General features: G+C 39.6%; 2 protein-coding genes across 2 annotated transcripts in view; one reads left to right on the top strand and one right to left on the bottom strand.

Moving 5' to 3' along the window:
- Smp_013520 (hypothetical protein) overlaps positions 1-1,463 on the bottom strand; it is a 17,630-nt gene extending 16,167 nt beyond the window's left edge. Inside the window, exon 1 of the mRNA XM_018799101.1 lies at positions 1,331-1,463. Within this exon, the coding sequence (XP_018650923.1) occupies positions 1,331-1,438 (108 nt within the window). The 5' untranslated portion in view covers positions 1,439-1,463. The remainder of the gene's footprint in view (positions 1-1,330) is intronic.
- A 12,556-nt stretch (positions 1,464-14,019) lies between these two features.
- Smp_129500 (putative dna-directed rna polymerase I largest subunit) overlaps positions 14,020-15,355 on the top strand; it is a gene marked incomplete at its 5' end in the record, with an annotated part of 31,310 nt that continues 29,974 nt past the window's right edge. Inside the window, 4 exons of the mRNA XM_018799100.1 lie at positions 14,020-14,179; positions 14,217-14,344; positions 14,379-14,463; positions 14,501-14,729. Coding sequence (XP_018650922.1) covers positions 14,020-14,179; positions 14,217-14,344; positions 14,379-14,463; positions 14,501-14,729 — 602 coding nt within the window. The remainder of the gene's footprint in view (positions 14,180-14,216; positions 14,345-14,378; positions 14,464-14,500; positions 14,730-15,355) is intronic.

The raw sequence follows: 15,355 nt of genomic DNA, 5'->3' as shown, positions 1-15,355 counted from the left end.
AAGGCAGTGAGTAGGACTTCCCTGGCAGAGGCTATATTTTCAACATGTTACCTGTGATCATTACAACACATTTCGCAGAGTCGCTGAAAATATTCCTCCTCCTAAAATTCTTTAAACTACATTAAAAAAGATTGATTAATAATATGTCTGGGTGTGGTTACCTCTAGGAGGCCCCAAAATGCCCTGGTACGGCCGAGAGTGGGGAGAGTCCGCTCTCCCTCTCCAAATGCTCTCACATGGTCACGCGTATATAGACTCTGCCAGGGAAGTCCTACTCACTGCCTTCTTGTGGCGGGGGTGTTGTTTACGAAATTGAGAGAACGAAAAGTGAATGCCCGCCGCTTTAGCTGGGTTGGTGGACACCTAGGGGAGTTGGAAAACACTGATTCCAAACCAATGGTGCACATGGGCTCCAGTATCCTGAGGGAACGAATGGCGTATGAATCAATCGTCGGTCACCGGCTACCATGGGACTGCATCTCCCCACGATGCTCCACTGCCTTGTGGACTAGACCTTTGGGTCAAAGGCTCCGGGTGTGGCCCCCTAAGAAAACCACCTGCTTCAGTTTGAGCACCTAGGCAGTATTACAGCCCTCACACAAATCAAATGAGATTTGTGCGGCGCATATGTATCTGTTGCTTCCTTGTGCCAATATTTATGTGTTTAAATAAATAAATAAGGAGGCCGGGCAAATGTAACTTACGTTCCAACCACACCACACAATAGGGATTCAGTCTTATCAAATGATTTACCATTTTTATCTAGCAATCTACTATGCATCCAGTAGACTAACAAATAGGTAATATGAGGTAAAGATTCTTAAATCTCTAACAAAACAAAACATTTTAATTTTGAAAAATTGATACATATGATTAGACCCTGATCCTAGTATTCATTTCCTTTTATCCTAAACCATTATGTACAATCCAGCTATTAGGTAAATAGTCAGTTATCCCTTCTACGCATATATATATATATATATATATATATATATATATCTGACATCAACTTTATCTGGGAGGTTGGGCAGTTGAACTGGCCTTCACTAATGAGATTAACGGTAAATACACAAACTTGTTTTCAATGAAATGCACCATGACATAAACTTGAAGCTGTAAATAAAGGCATATGTCAGAAGATATCCTGTAGCTTTTTCTTAAAATAGGCGACATAAGAGCGATATTAATGGTTTGAATGATAGGATATTCCTTGTTAATGGAATAATTATCTTTACATATTTTTAGTTCAGCATAAAACGAAGTGTGATAACCACAGGAAGAAATGAATTTCTTGCAATTAAAGAAAAAAAGCAGAACACTTGTGTCTTACCTGGCATGAACAATGAATTGGTGTCAATGTTTGGTCTTTTTGTTCAGCCGGTGCATCACATCCATCAACATTTACTGTTACTTTCAAGCAAGGCACAGAAACAGCCATGAATGCTATAGTCCGTTAAACTGACTGCACTGCACCTGTATGATAAAAAAGGTATATTTCTTTCATAACCAAGTAAAGAACAGTGAGAAACACGGACATTGGTAGATATTTTCCAATAAGCCATTCCCATATTAAAAGCCTGTAGAAAAGTGATACCTGGGGGGTCTATCTATTTTGAGCCGAACATTAGGTTTTAGTGATTACATTATGACCGAATTAATGTACAAGCACTGAGTAACAAAGCTCAAGAGCGAATATTGAAACAAACTGTAATTTTACGACTTTCATGCTCGACTGCAGGCATAACGCAGAAAACGTGACTTAAAAATAATAGGACCAACCGAAACAATAACACAAACTATGAAATTCGTGCTACATTCAAATCAAACAAAGAGTGGAGAATGAAGACATCATTCCCCAAGGAAAATGGTGTAAACAAAAACTGCTTCCTCTCCAAAAATCACAACGGAAAGGTGGGAAAAGCTTTTTTAACCACCTTAAAATTTAAAACAATGGTAGAACAGCTATCCCCTAACTTCCAAAAGACACTTAAGTGGGTAACAAGATAACATTGGTCATGACAACTAATTGTTTCCACTTATAAAGGTGTAAATCCTTTTGTGGCCATCATCAAATACTTAGCCAGGTTAGTAGTTCTCTACGTTTATGCAACAGTTGACCGGAGTTCCCGAAAAGTGAGCAGTGAAAAACGACCAACAGATAAAACAAGTAACGACGAGATCTGCACTTACCGCCAATTGTTTCAGTTTCACGAGAGTAAAACCGTGACGGTTGTCCAGACACAAACAACTAACACAATCTATCTGCACATATTTCGGGTTGAAGGTAAAATTGCAGAAGCTTCATAGAATTTTTGTCACCGATAATGGTACTTAATAGATATATTAAACAACAGAAACCTTTCTACTCTCACACCCTTGGTCATAGTGTTTTAAAAGCCATTGGTTACAGGAAAACTACATGCCGTTCAGATATGCTACATTTTGTCAAATCAGCTGACCATGACAATCAAAAATCCTCACTGCCTCATTTACGGAACATTTGACTTCATCCACGACTAAGAGAGTACCCTATCAGTGATGTTTCGAAGATTTAGAAGTAGAAAGTTCTTACTAAGGAACTTCTAAAAAATATACTCAACCGAACAACTGTAAGTTATCTTCTGCCACGTGATATGAAATACAAGATATTGGTAGCAGGATGTTGAAAGACACATTGTATTTTTTCTCAGTGATCCTACTATTGATCCATCTACCATAGAAAATGGACTGGGCATTCCTCTGTTCGATATGTAACATCCCTCTTCTGACTTGTAGTCTGTAACTAATAAGAAAAAGATCAGCGGAAAGTTTGTCTATCATTCGTTTTTTCACCCGAGATCACGAACTTTAAGCCCCATAGTTCGTACACAATCCCCACTATTATGAACGTCTAGACAATATAGCTATAGGCCTACAATATTCGTCCTCTTTTGATTTCTTATTTCTGGAGTATGCGAACCAGAGAAACTTGTTTGATTGTTACAATATAAGTCTAACGAATATTTTGAGTAACAATGAGAAAATACTTTAGATATTTTGCCAGTGCAGCGGGAGTTTCGGAACCACTGGAGTCTGTTTATTCTTTCTGAAATTGGATTTGCAGCAATCATTCATCGGTTAATTCTGATAGTTCGTCTCGCCTACCGGTTTGCGCTTGACCCGGTTGGAGTCGAACAAGGCTAATATTCGTTAAAGGTAACAATGCTTTTCATTAATAATAACAACATAAAGACCTAGTGTAGCTTATTACTTCGTGAGTAGCTGTGACTCAAGCCTATTCATAAAACACTCTGAACCCCTCACCAACTCAATGGTTTTATTGTTCGTACAAACTAAAGAATAAGTTGCAGAGACCTATTCTAAGGTTCGATAATGGTTGTTGATGTGTCAACCACGAAACATCTTAGTGATTTAAAAGCTATGCATCACAATACTGTTGGCTCAAATTGACACTACTCTCCTGATACAGTGATCTGATTCACATATTACCAGAAGCCATTTGAGTAATAATTACCGGAGAACATGATTACTATCTCCATTCTGTGGCACTCTAAAAATATAAAAAGAGGAAACCCCAGAACCTGGAAACTTAATGTTCAAAGATGATTATTTCGAAGCGCATTTACATCCATAGGCTTTTTACTGATAACTAAAATAAATCTGTAGATCGTTAACGTAGACGACCTGTGTCGAATGATCGGGAACCTACCTAAGTTAGACGGGAATAGTGTGGCCAACCAGCTAACGTTGAAGTCATGCCTCGCGGTTAATACCTAACGTGGATTACCCCTTCGTCGTATCCAGGCTCAATGGCTGCTTTGATGACCGTACAACGTAAACGACGTTACTCCAAAAATATATTAGTAAGAACAAGTACAAAGAACAGAGTGTGACCGTGGTATATGCTATTTATTTCTGTCGACATAAGTGGTATGCAACACCAATCGGAAATGGAAACCCTGACAGCAGAAGGCTAAGAAGATTAAGTTGAAGGAATAAGAATGGAAAAGAGAAGGGAACTGAGAATAGGAAGAATCACACAAAATGTGAAGGACATATGACGGAAATTCTTAAATGAAGTGTTCAATGTATGGTTCTTATATTTTACGGAGACACTCAGTAATTTCGTATTACCACATATTGATTGTCCCCACCTGTGTTCTCGTTCACTACACGACCACTGCTGCATGGCCAAGTTCATGACAGACAATTAACTGATGTGTGTTGTTCGTCCTTGAACTTGACGAAGATCAGTAAGCTGTTCGATATCCAGTGACTCGACTGCAGGATGATTTGGCTAGGGCCCAATGACATTACACTAGCCCTACAGGGCCATCATTTCTAATTTACATGACAGGAAAGATTGCAAAGCTACTCGCATCCTAACTCTACATTCATTTACTCTTTCCATTCGGCTTTTCTGTCATTTCAGTATTCGTAGCTGCTGAGATAATTTGTTCTCATTCTAACGTGGGGAACTCAAAACATTTTGATCACGACAAATCATTTTTGTATATCATCCCTTTTAAATTGTTCTTGAGTGTTTTCGTTTTGCTTAAACTTTGAGCTTAGTTTGTTTGTAATCCTAACCACGAATCTTTCAGCTTATTCCCTGTTTCCGATTAGTATTTGGGAACGTTTACTCTGGGAACCTAAAATTTAAAGTTTGTTGTGAAAATAAAAGTTACTATCAGAACAAAATATTTGGGTTGATAATTCTCAATTTACAGATAAAATTTTGATACCGCAATTGGAATCTGGGTTTCATCTTATGTGTGTCGAAGGTCCCAAATGTGTCCATCAACCGTCCTTTATTAACGGACAGGAGCACAACTCAGACGTAACGGTCTTATTCCCGCTTCAGGGAAAATATTTAGAGGTAATCAAATTGATACGTCGGTTCCCTCACAATTTTTAAATAATGGCCGACACTTTTATGCCGTCACTAGCCACCATTTCACATTTATTTTACCCAGAACTTTGTGTTCCGGAGGGTCCTATATCTGTTGACTGTAATCTAAATTGATCCCCTATGAAATAAATGACTGAATCTATCTCTGCCGAGGTGGGTTCTTGGCTTTTCAATTGTTAGTCAAGATTCTGTTTTAGGTAGCTCACTTTGGAACTGTTTGATTTGAGATACCTTGCCTGTTTTGGTCAAAACACTGTTTCTGGGTTGTCACGATCGTTTTTACTCACTGTCAGTTGATCTAACAAGTCTTTTCCTGTAACACTGACTGTACCTGCTGAATATAGCGTGTTTCAGTAAAAAACTGATCTACGTTGTTTTGTACAGATTTTCAGGTTACTATATGAAATGTATTGTCCATTATCGACCTTGATATGTTAAACATAAAGTCCGTTACTGAATTTCTGTAAATTTCGGGTCTAACGATATTACTGTTATTCTGTTATTCATTTCTTCTTTAGAAGATTGATCACTGGATATTGAGTGTGTAGATTTATGGCCTAGTCTAGTATTAGTAAATTTATCTCCGCTACTATAATAATATATCTTATCCCAAAATCGTAGATTTGGCATGACCTTATCTACAAGATACTTCGTGAGTCACACCATTGTCTATATTGACTCGTGCTATTGTGGCCAGAAATATAATGTTTAATGCGTCTGAAGAACACATATGGGCTGGAGCTGGAGATAGAATGATATATTTAGGGATAAGTTACACAGAATGATCATGACTGAAATGCTGAGACATGCTAAAACCGATAAATTGTTCCTGAGTTCATCATTAGTGACCTCGCTTAAGTGTTACATTTTGAATGCGAATCTCAGTAAATTCTTGTTCAGGTTCAAAGATCCTGTAGTTAAGAACCAATACCAGTACAAATGGTTACTGAAAATTGATGGATAATCAAAGTGTTATAGGTCCTTTCCAAAAGGATATCAACCAGTGGTTCTGACTTTTAGTCTGCTTGCGAAACCAAATTACCGACTGCTGACATAGATGAGAAGGACATCCCGGTGAAATTCTGCATTCTAACAGCCAAATCTAACTAATCTCAACTCTTTCGGACCTACTGTATTCCGCAAACATGCTTGCTAGAAACCTCGTTAACCAATCCAGATAAAAGTCCCTTTTTTATGGCGGGACATAGGCGTTCTTAAGATCCCAGAAATATCAGGCTCCGAGTACATAATTTCATGAAACGATCTCTCATGGTTAGGGACACCGTAAAATGTGTGACTGCAATTCAGATAATGAGCGCAATTACATTGTCATCTGATTGGTCTACTATGGAGCTGAGTGAAACCGTTCGACTGGCTAAAATATGTCATATCATGCTGAGTTTGTACTATTCAGTGACCCTAATTATCTTGTTACCTAGCGTGCGGATGACACAACTAATTAATTTCTTCTCAAAGGTTATTTCTGATGTTGATGTGTGTTATATACCATATGTTCAGTGGTCAGCCTTCAGAAGTATATTTTTAGTATGACAAATAATTTGTCTGTGGTTCATAGCCATGTCCGTAAATCGACAATTTTCTGCTTTTTGAATAAACAGTACCAGGTATGAAGGTATCATGAGATAACATGAACTGACTAGGTATGGCAACTTGGACCGATGCATATATGTGCCTGGTCCTACGTTGTAGCTGACTGACTGACCGGACAATGTAGGAGACCGGGAAGACCAGTCAAATAGCAATGGAAATGAGGAGATACAAATTGGCAGTACTCGGAATCAGCGAAACACATTGGACACAAGCTGGACAGCAAAGGCTAGACATGGGAGAGATGCTTCTTTACTCTGGTCACGAAGGGGAAAATGCTACACACACTCAGAAAGTTGCACTAATGCTGTCCAGAGAAGCACGAAGTGCACTTGTAAGATGAGAATCTCACGAATCCAGAATCATCAAAGCATCAATCAAAACAAAGAAGGAGGGGATCACAATGAATATTATTCAATGTTATGCAACCTTCAATGATAGCAAAGACGACGATAAAGATCAGTTCTACTTGAGGCTGCAATCAATCATAGCTAAGTGCTCAAGAAAGGACCTGATCATCTTGATGGGAGATCTAAATGCTAAAGTCGGACTGGACAACACAGGATATGAATTTATAAATGGACGACATTGACTGGGAGAGAGAAATGAACATGAGGAGAGATTTGCAAATCTATATGCATTCAACAAATTGGTTATAGACGGCACAATATTCCTACACAAACGCATACACAAAGCTACATGGATCTCACCGGATCACACCACAGAGATCCAGATAGATCACATTTGTATCAACAAAAAATTCCAAAGGAAAAAAGGAGATGTGAGAACCAGGAGAGGAGCTGATATAGCCTCAGATCACCACTTGGTCACCACCTAGTCGTGGTCAAGTTGAGACTGAAGCTAAAGAAACATTGGACAACTGGGAGAACAGCAATACAAAGGTTCAATACAGCCCTCCTTCGAGATACTAACAAACTCAACGAATTCAAGATAACTCTCAACAACAGGTTACAAGCTTTACAGGATCTACTGAAAGAAGAAGAAACTACGATGGAGGACAACTGGAAAGGGATCAAGGAAGCATTAACTTCAACGTGTCAGGAGGTTCTGGGTCGCACGAAGCATCACAATAAGGAATAGATCTCTATAGGAACCCCGGACAAGATTGAAGAAAGGAAGAACAGGAAGACAGCAATCAACAACAGTCGAACGCGAGCAGAGAAAGTCAAGGCGCAAGCAGAGTACGCAGAAGCAAACAAGCAAGTGAAGAAAAGCATTAAAACTGACAAGCAGAAATACATAGGCGAACTAGCAACGACGGCGGAAAAAGATGCAAGAGAAGGGAGTATGAAACAACCATATGATACAACGAAGAAACTAGCAGGGAGATATAGTAAACCAGAGAAACCAGTCAAGGACAATGAAGGAAAGACAATCACGGAGATTCAAGAACAGAGGGACAGATGGGCAGAATACTTCGAGGAACTTCCGAATAGACCAGCCCCATTGAATCCACCGGACATCGAAGCGGCACAAACAGACCTTTCTATAGATGTCACTCCACCAACGATCGAAGAAGTCAAGATGACCGGTCATCAGACAAATCAAGAATGAGAAAGCAGCAGCACCTGACAATATACTAGCTGAAGCACTGAAGTCAGACATTGAAGTAACTGCGAAAATGCTTCACCTTCTATTCAAGAAGATTTGGGAAGATGAACAAGTGCCAACGGGCTGGAAAGAAGGATACCTCATCAAGATACCAAAGAAAGGAGATCTGAGCAAATGTGAGAACTACAGAGGCATCACACTGTCGTCAGTGCCAGGAAAAGTTTTCAACAGAGTGTTGCTGAACCAGATGAAAGATGCAGTAGACGCTCGACTTCGAGATCAACGGGCTGGACTCCGTAAGGACCGGTCGTGTATAGATCGAATTGCGACACTACGGATCATCGTCGAACTATCAGTTGAGTGGAACTCGTCACTATACATCAACTTCATTGACTATGAGAAGACGTTTGACAGTGTGGACAGGAGAACATTATGGAAACTTCCTCGACACTATGAAGTTACTGAGAAGATTGTCAACGTTATACGGAACTCATACGACGGACTACAGTGCAAAGTGGTGCATGGAGGACAGTTGGCAGATGCAGTTCCAGTAAGGACCGGAAGTCAGACAAGACTGCTTACTCTGTCTCTCCCTCCTTCTTCTGGTAATTGGCTGGATTACGAAGACCTTGGTATCTGACAGGAAGCACGGAATACAATGGACATCTCATAATCAATTAGACGACTTGGACTTCGCAGATGACCTAGCCCTCTTATCCCATACACACGAACAAATACAGACGAAGACAGCAAATGTAGCAGCAGCCTCTACATCATCAGGCCTCATCATACACAAAAAGAAAAGTAGGATTCTCAAATACAACACGGAGAACACTAACCCAGTCACACTTGATGGAGAAACTCTCGAAAGTGTAGAAACATTCACGTACGTGGGAAGCATCATCAATGAACAAGGATGATCTGATGCAGATGTAAAGGCGAGGATTGGCAAAGCAAGGGCAGCATTTCTATAATTCAAGAACATATGGAACTCAAAACAACTGTCAACTAACATCAAAGTGAGAATCTTCAATACGAACGTCAAGACAGTCCTACTGTACGTACAGAGCTGAAACGTGGAGAACTACCACAATTATCATCAAGAAGGTACAAGTATTTATAAACAGTTGTCTACACAAAATACTCAACATTCACTGGCCGGATACTGTCAGCAACAGCCTTCCGTGGGAGAGGACAAATCAGCTTCCAACTCAAGAGGAAAATGTGTTAGGAGCGGATGGCACATACCTTAAGGAAATCATCAAACTGCATCACGAGGCAAGCCCTAACTTGGAATCCTGAAGGGGAGTGGAAAAGAGGAAGGCCAACGAACACATTACGCCGGGAAATAGAAGGAGATATGATAAGGATGAATGACGACTGGAAAGTATTGCCCAGGACAGGGTTGGGTGGAGAATACTGGTGTGCGGCCTATGCTTCTCCACGAGGGGTAATAGGCGTAAGTAAGTACGCAAGTAAAGCTACAATCACCTGGAAGCTCGTATACGAGGAACATGGTTAAGCGTTCAGATTACTAAGTAGATTCAGTGACTATAAGCATTAAACTAGGCTGAATTATGATAAGCGAAAATATGATCAGCTATAAAGTCAGTAAGAATATCATTCACCAAGTTAGAAAATGGTACCAAGGACTCCATTCTGTTTTTATCTAGACACATATTTTTTATTTAGTGGAGAATTCATGTGAATAAACGTTTGCCTAGTCGAGCGCCAACAAAAAGTTCATGTTATTTCAAAGTTATACAGCTAGAAAACTGAACTTACTGAATTGCTCTAGGGCACATTCTTGGGTCCAGTGTTGTTTCTCTTGTGTGTAAATGTTCCTAATGTTCTAGCAAAATCGGCTTCGTTATATCCTAACTATATGAAGTCATGGAGAGCAGTAAGGAATAAAAAAAATTATAATTTAGCGCTTCAAGATGACCTAGAGTAGGTAGTATAGAGTTCAAAAAATACTGATTGATGAGTCTCCCAACTGAGACGCTTAAACCATCTTGCTAGCCGTTCCCGACATTTTTAACTACCTCCAAACATCAACTGAAACACTCGAAAAGGACCCCACATTTTGATAAGAGCTTTATTCCAACGTAAGTTATTGCACAGTAAAACGTAGATATTCATAGTATTACACCTGCCCTTGTGTTTCCGGAAGTTTATAGATACAGTAGCAATATGGTTAAATATCCGATCCAAACAGCGATATGTGATTTTGTATTTGCCAGATGTTTCTGCTGAATTCAATTGAAGGGTGATTGGGTGAAAAGTTTCTCCGGCATTTCTTTGATTGTATGAACTTAACGAGGCATATTTTTCGAACTGCCCCAGCACTGACAAATACCTTAAGGTATATTGTGATCCATATTGAACACCAAGGTATATGTATGTAGTGATATTAATTCATAACCACAAAATTCTCGAAGCTGAACATATAATTACTAAAACAATTCATATTCAACAATTAACATGAAGAAAAGGCCAGCAACGGTGAACACCCAAACAATCATTCAAGATGGTGTGGACCAGCTATACAGGCGTGGTCATTATGCATAGCTTACTGTATTTTGTATAAAACATATTACTTTCTATCCAGCCTAAATGCGTTATTCAGAAGCGCTAGACGTCATATTACTGATGTCTTTACAGGACGAGTCAGTATAGACAATGAAGGAACTTCCGTGCAAAATTTTATAGATTAAATAGTCACTTCATGACAAGTCTGCAATTTTGGAATTAGGTTTATTATCATAGTAGTACTAATGACGAGCCAAACAATAATCTAACAGATACACACTGCCCAACAAAACACTTTGGAGGATTTTTAATGCATTCCTTTTATTACACGCGGTGAATGACTTTGAGATACCTATTACCTGGATACGCACTAATCTAGGAGTCAGTGTCATTCAAGACCAGAAAATCACTACACAGTCCCGTGCAACAGCTGCTAAAATTCTAAGAACCCCCTTTGTCAATATATTAAGCCTTTGACTTGCGATACAATATTTGTTCATCCTAAACTTCAGTTCTGCATACAATTCTTCGTACCTTCTAATAAAAATGCACAATGACCGGTTAGCGAATGTTTAGAGTACCAGAATAATGCTGATTCCCCGAGTTGCAAAACAGCTGTATGATGATAGACAGGATAAACCAAACATATACTCCTCACCATATAGAGGGATTTTCGGTGACTCAGTTACAGTTTTTAGATTACATCGTAATAGTTTATGCTTACAAGCCCTAGTTTTCTTGTCTTCTAAAATGTGGAATTTCCTGAGAAACTCTGAAAAGTTTGACAAGTCCAGAACAAGCTTCTTGTCAGTGGACTACCGATTTTCGAAACGAATCATCAACCGTTGGAACTTCATGACTCAACAAGTTTTTCAAGTCCGATTTCGTAAATCATTCAACAGGAAACTGGGTCAGCTAAAGTTACCTATCCTCTTTTCGGACTAAAACTGGTTGACTTAGCTAAATAACTTTACATCAAATTAATTTCAAGAACGGTAAAGTCATACCTCTACATCTCATAACCAGCTCTGGCTCTTCACATATGGGTCCTGAGGAGCAATAGATTACCTTTGTCAGCTGCCAGTGTCTGGTGTTTAAATGACCTCTAATGGCCTTCGAATCTGTTTCCCAGGTGCCTGGGGTTTGTTTAATAAGCGGTCGGAGATAGGTGCACAGATATACTCTGCTAAGCCGAATATAATAGCAGTCACATAAACTTGGCTGGTGCAGTCTATAGATAGTAGGGAAATTGGCTTTAAAAGTTTCACATTAGTAAGAGGCAACAGAATCCATAAACGTAAAAGAGTAGAAGAAGATCTACTCATCAGGCGTTCTGTCCCACTGACCAATATTGATAACATCTCATGGGAATGGGAAGTGTGAATTAGTTATTTGCCGCTTGAGATGGAGAAGACAAAAGCGGCTGATTGATTTGGTCTACCGCAGTTTAAGCTGTGAGGTGAATGAGGTAGTGGTGTACGGTTTTAACACCTGGTCATTTAGTGGTCAATGTTTAATAGTAGATTATCATACGCCTACAGTCGACTGGAAAGAACAGAGGACTGAAATGTCAGAAAATTCTTTTGAACAGAAACTAATTAATGAGGTCATCATATGTGGCGCAGTTAAACATGTGAGAGATGCAACTAGGTAAAACCCGGACTGCGAGTCATCCTTATCAGATCTCACATCGACCCATTATGAAGATGACATCACAAACCTCTATTATATGCCACTCCACATAGCTGTCGATAACGAGCATGTGTCAGCCCATCGCAGACCCAACGTCTGGAAAGCAAATATACAAGGTATTATGCATTCAGCATCCTCAGCAGATTGGTCAACAAGGTCAGAGTTCCCCAGTAAAATGTCTTGGGATATGTTCAGAAATTTGTACCTGAAATTCACTGCACCACACATCCTTGAAACTACGCCAAGGGGTTCGAGAAACCCCCCACTGTGATCCAATAAAGAGGCTTGCATCATTCTTTGTAAGAGGAGAAGAATATGGGAGAGATTTAGGTTACTGGGTACTGATGAGACAAGATCCCAATATCCAGAATCTCGAAATATTTGTAAAACTTGTTAAGCAATCTATAGAGTGTCTCAAACGCTCATATTTGTACATAAACCAATGGACTAAGGGAAGAGGAAATATCCCAGAATTATTGGGAGACAGTAGTACTGCACCATTAGTGGAGGATGACTATGTCAAAGTTCAGGTACTCTCAAATTATTTGGCAATGTACATACCATATAGTCTCCCATTTAGTTCATACAGCCCCCCCACACACACTGGGCACTGTGATCATTAGAGAACTCGATGTCTTTGTTCTGTTAAATGTGTTTGATATAGGCTAATTCATGGGATCCAATGATTTGAATTCTAGGTTTCTAAAGGAACTGGCAAATGTTGTCACAAATTCCTCAAACATATATTTTATTCTATCTGTAACCCAGGGTCGATTACCAAAAGACCGGAAGAATACTTCAGTCCTATCTCCAAAACGGGGACGAGACATAAGCATGTCAACTATTAACCTGTAAACTCAACCAGCTTCATTGTTAAAGTTTCAGAAAAATTGTTCCGAAGGAGCTGTTTGAGTATCTCGACGGAAACCAGATTTTTCTGAAGAGAAGAATGGCCTCAGAACAGGTTATTCATGTCTCACTAACTTATTAGTAGCTCGTGAAAATTGGTGACCTCTTAAAGATAAAATGTTATCTATGACGGAGCCTACATTGACTTCAGTAAAGCTTTTGACAAAGTTCCTCACAACTGACTGTTATACAAGTTAACTAATATCGGGGTTAGAGACATAGTGAGCTAGTGAGATAGTGAGCTTTTGGAAAATGTTCAGAGAACCGCAACTAAGCTGATTCCCAGAATAACGGAGCTCCCTTATGATGCTCGACTGGTTAAACTAAATCTATTTCCATTGTCGTATAGAAGAACTAAGGGTGACTCGATCATAGTTTTCAAATTACTTAGTGATAAATTAACACCTGTTATACCCTCACTTCTTGTTTTTCAAAACAGGGAATATACGAGGACACTCTATACCTAGGTTCCCGCCTGGAGGTATTGGTGATCCACTGCTACTAGACACAGAAGCTCGTTAAACGAAAGCTTCTATTCCGTCCACAACTATTTGAACCATCTGAAATTACGTGTCAGCAGACTATTGATTTTCACACCGAATGGAGTTTATTACCTCAACAAGCGGCTGAAGCTACATCTGTGGACGCTCTCATAAGAAAGTTAGATCAAAGGAGAGACAGCCGTCCCTAGAACTAACACAGTCCACCTAACCCACCGTCCTTCCTAAACTGAAACTGAAACAGTTCTAGGTCATTTCAACACCGCAAGATTCGAGCACATCGCACGCCTTGCAATGGATTGTGCTAACGTTGGCCAAATAGTTGGTCTTCGATATGGATTCTACAGTTCTGATGAAGTCAGAAGGTTATCAGTTCGCAAAGTAACAAATGACCTGGCTTTCGACAAATTTACTGGTCGTGGGGTAGATGGAGGGCTTCATGACGTAAATTTTGGTAAAATATCAACATACTACTTATAGATATTTCATAGGGGTCATTGGCTACAGCGAGACTTGTGCACACTGCGGCATGGATTTCACAGACTGCCCAGGCCATTGTGGCCATATCGAGTTTTCGAAACCGGTATTCAACCCTTTCATGTTTGATGTATTGTACAAAGTGAGTACGTGTTTTTTGTGTTTACTTCTTCAAGATTGTGAAGTCTTTTTGCTTTGGATGTTTTCGCTTATACAGTGCAGAGTATCTTGCTTCAGCCTTATATTTACTTGGAGCACCAGGTAGGTGTATCTCGTATAATAACGTTAATGCTCCTAGTTGGTAAGCTCCCCGGCAAACTGAAAACTCTGGAAATTAAAGAGTTGGAAGGGCTATCAGGCGATGATTTGCGTCAAGTGGCGATTAGAAACTTAGCCACAAGACCCCGTGCTCCCTGCAAGTTGTGCGGTAGCGGGTCTTGGGGTCTAAGACACATTAGTAAACAACAGTTAGTTTTCCACCCAATATCGATTGTTGGCAGTAACCGTTCAAAGGCAAGAATGAAAGAGTAAGTTGTAGTTTGCATTTCTTGAAAATGTCCAGCAACCTTCAGGGTTGCTGAAAATGATAGTTATTAGACTCAATATGAATGCATCGGTTGAACACTAAAAAACTATGGGTCCAAGTAAACACACTTCGCTTCATAAACAGTAAGTATTTGAGTCAAAAGACGAGGGTGTATGTTGGATACCAGAATGTTTAAGCTCATAAAGACAGTACATCTGACCCCTTCACAATCGATTCTGAGCTTTTCCATAGAGGGTCTAATTCTTATCATTCCGACGATCCTGCCTGATGACAATTTCATCCAGATGATTTACATCAAATGTTGTTGAACTTATGAACCACTCTAGTATTGTTACATGTAGCTTCTCCAAACCCAATCCTACCTTAAACAGCATCTCATCAAGTTAGGTGGTGATTAATGATGTTCAACACAAAACATTTATCAATCAATATAGGTTCATGACCGCGTTGACCCAGATACCTGCTTAAGTTTGGGCACCCGGACAGTATCCCAACTCTAACACAAATCGAGTTCTTTATGTGGCGCACATTTATTTGGTTCCCCCTTGTGACTCAGATATTACCGTAGCTTAGAACTCAAAACACGATCAGTCCTTCACTTTGTGG

This window comes from Schistosoma mansoni, chromosome 3 (assembly GCF_000237925.1).
Source record: "Schistosoma mansoni strain Puerto Rico chromosome 3, complete genome".
Taxonomy (NCBI): Eukaryota; Metazoa; Platyhelminthes; class Trematoda; order Strigeidida; family Schistosomatidae; genus Schistosoma; species Schistosoma mansoni.
The sequence above is the reverse complement of the archived record's forward strand: the minus strand, read 5'-3'. Positions and strand labels throughout refer to the sequence as shown.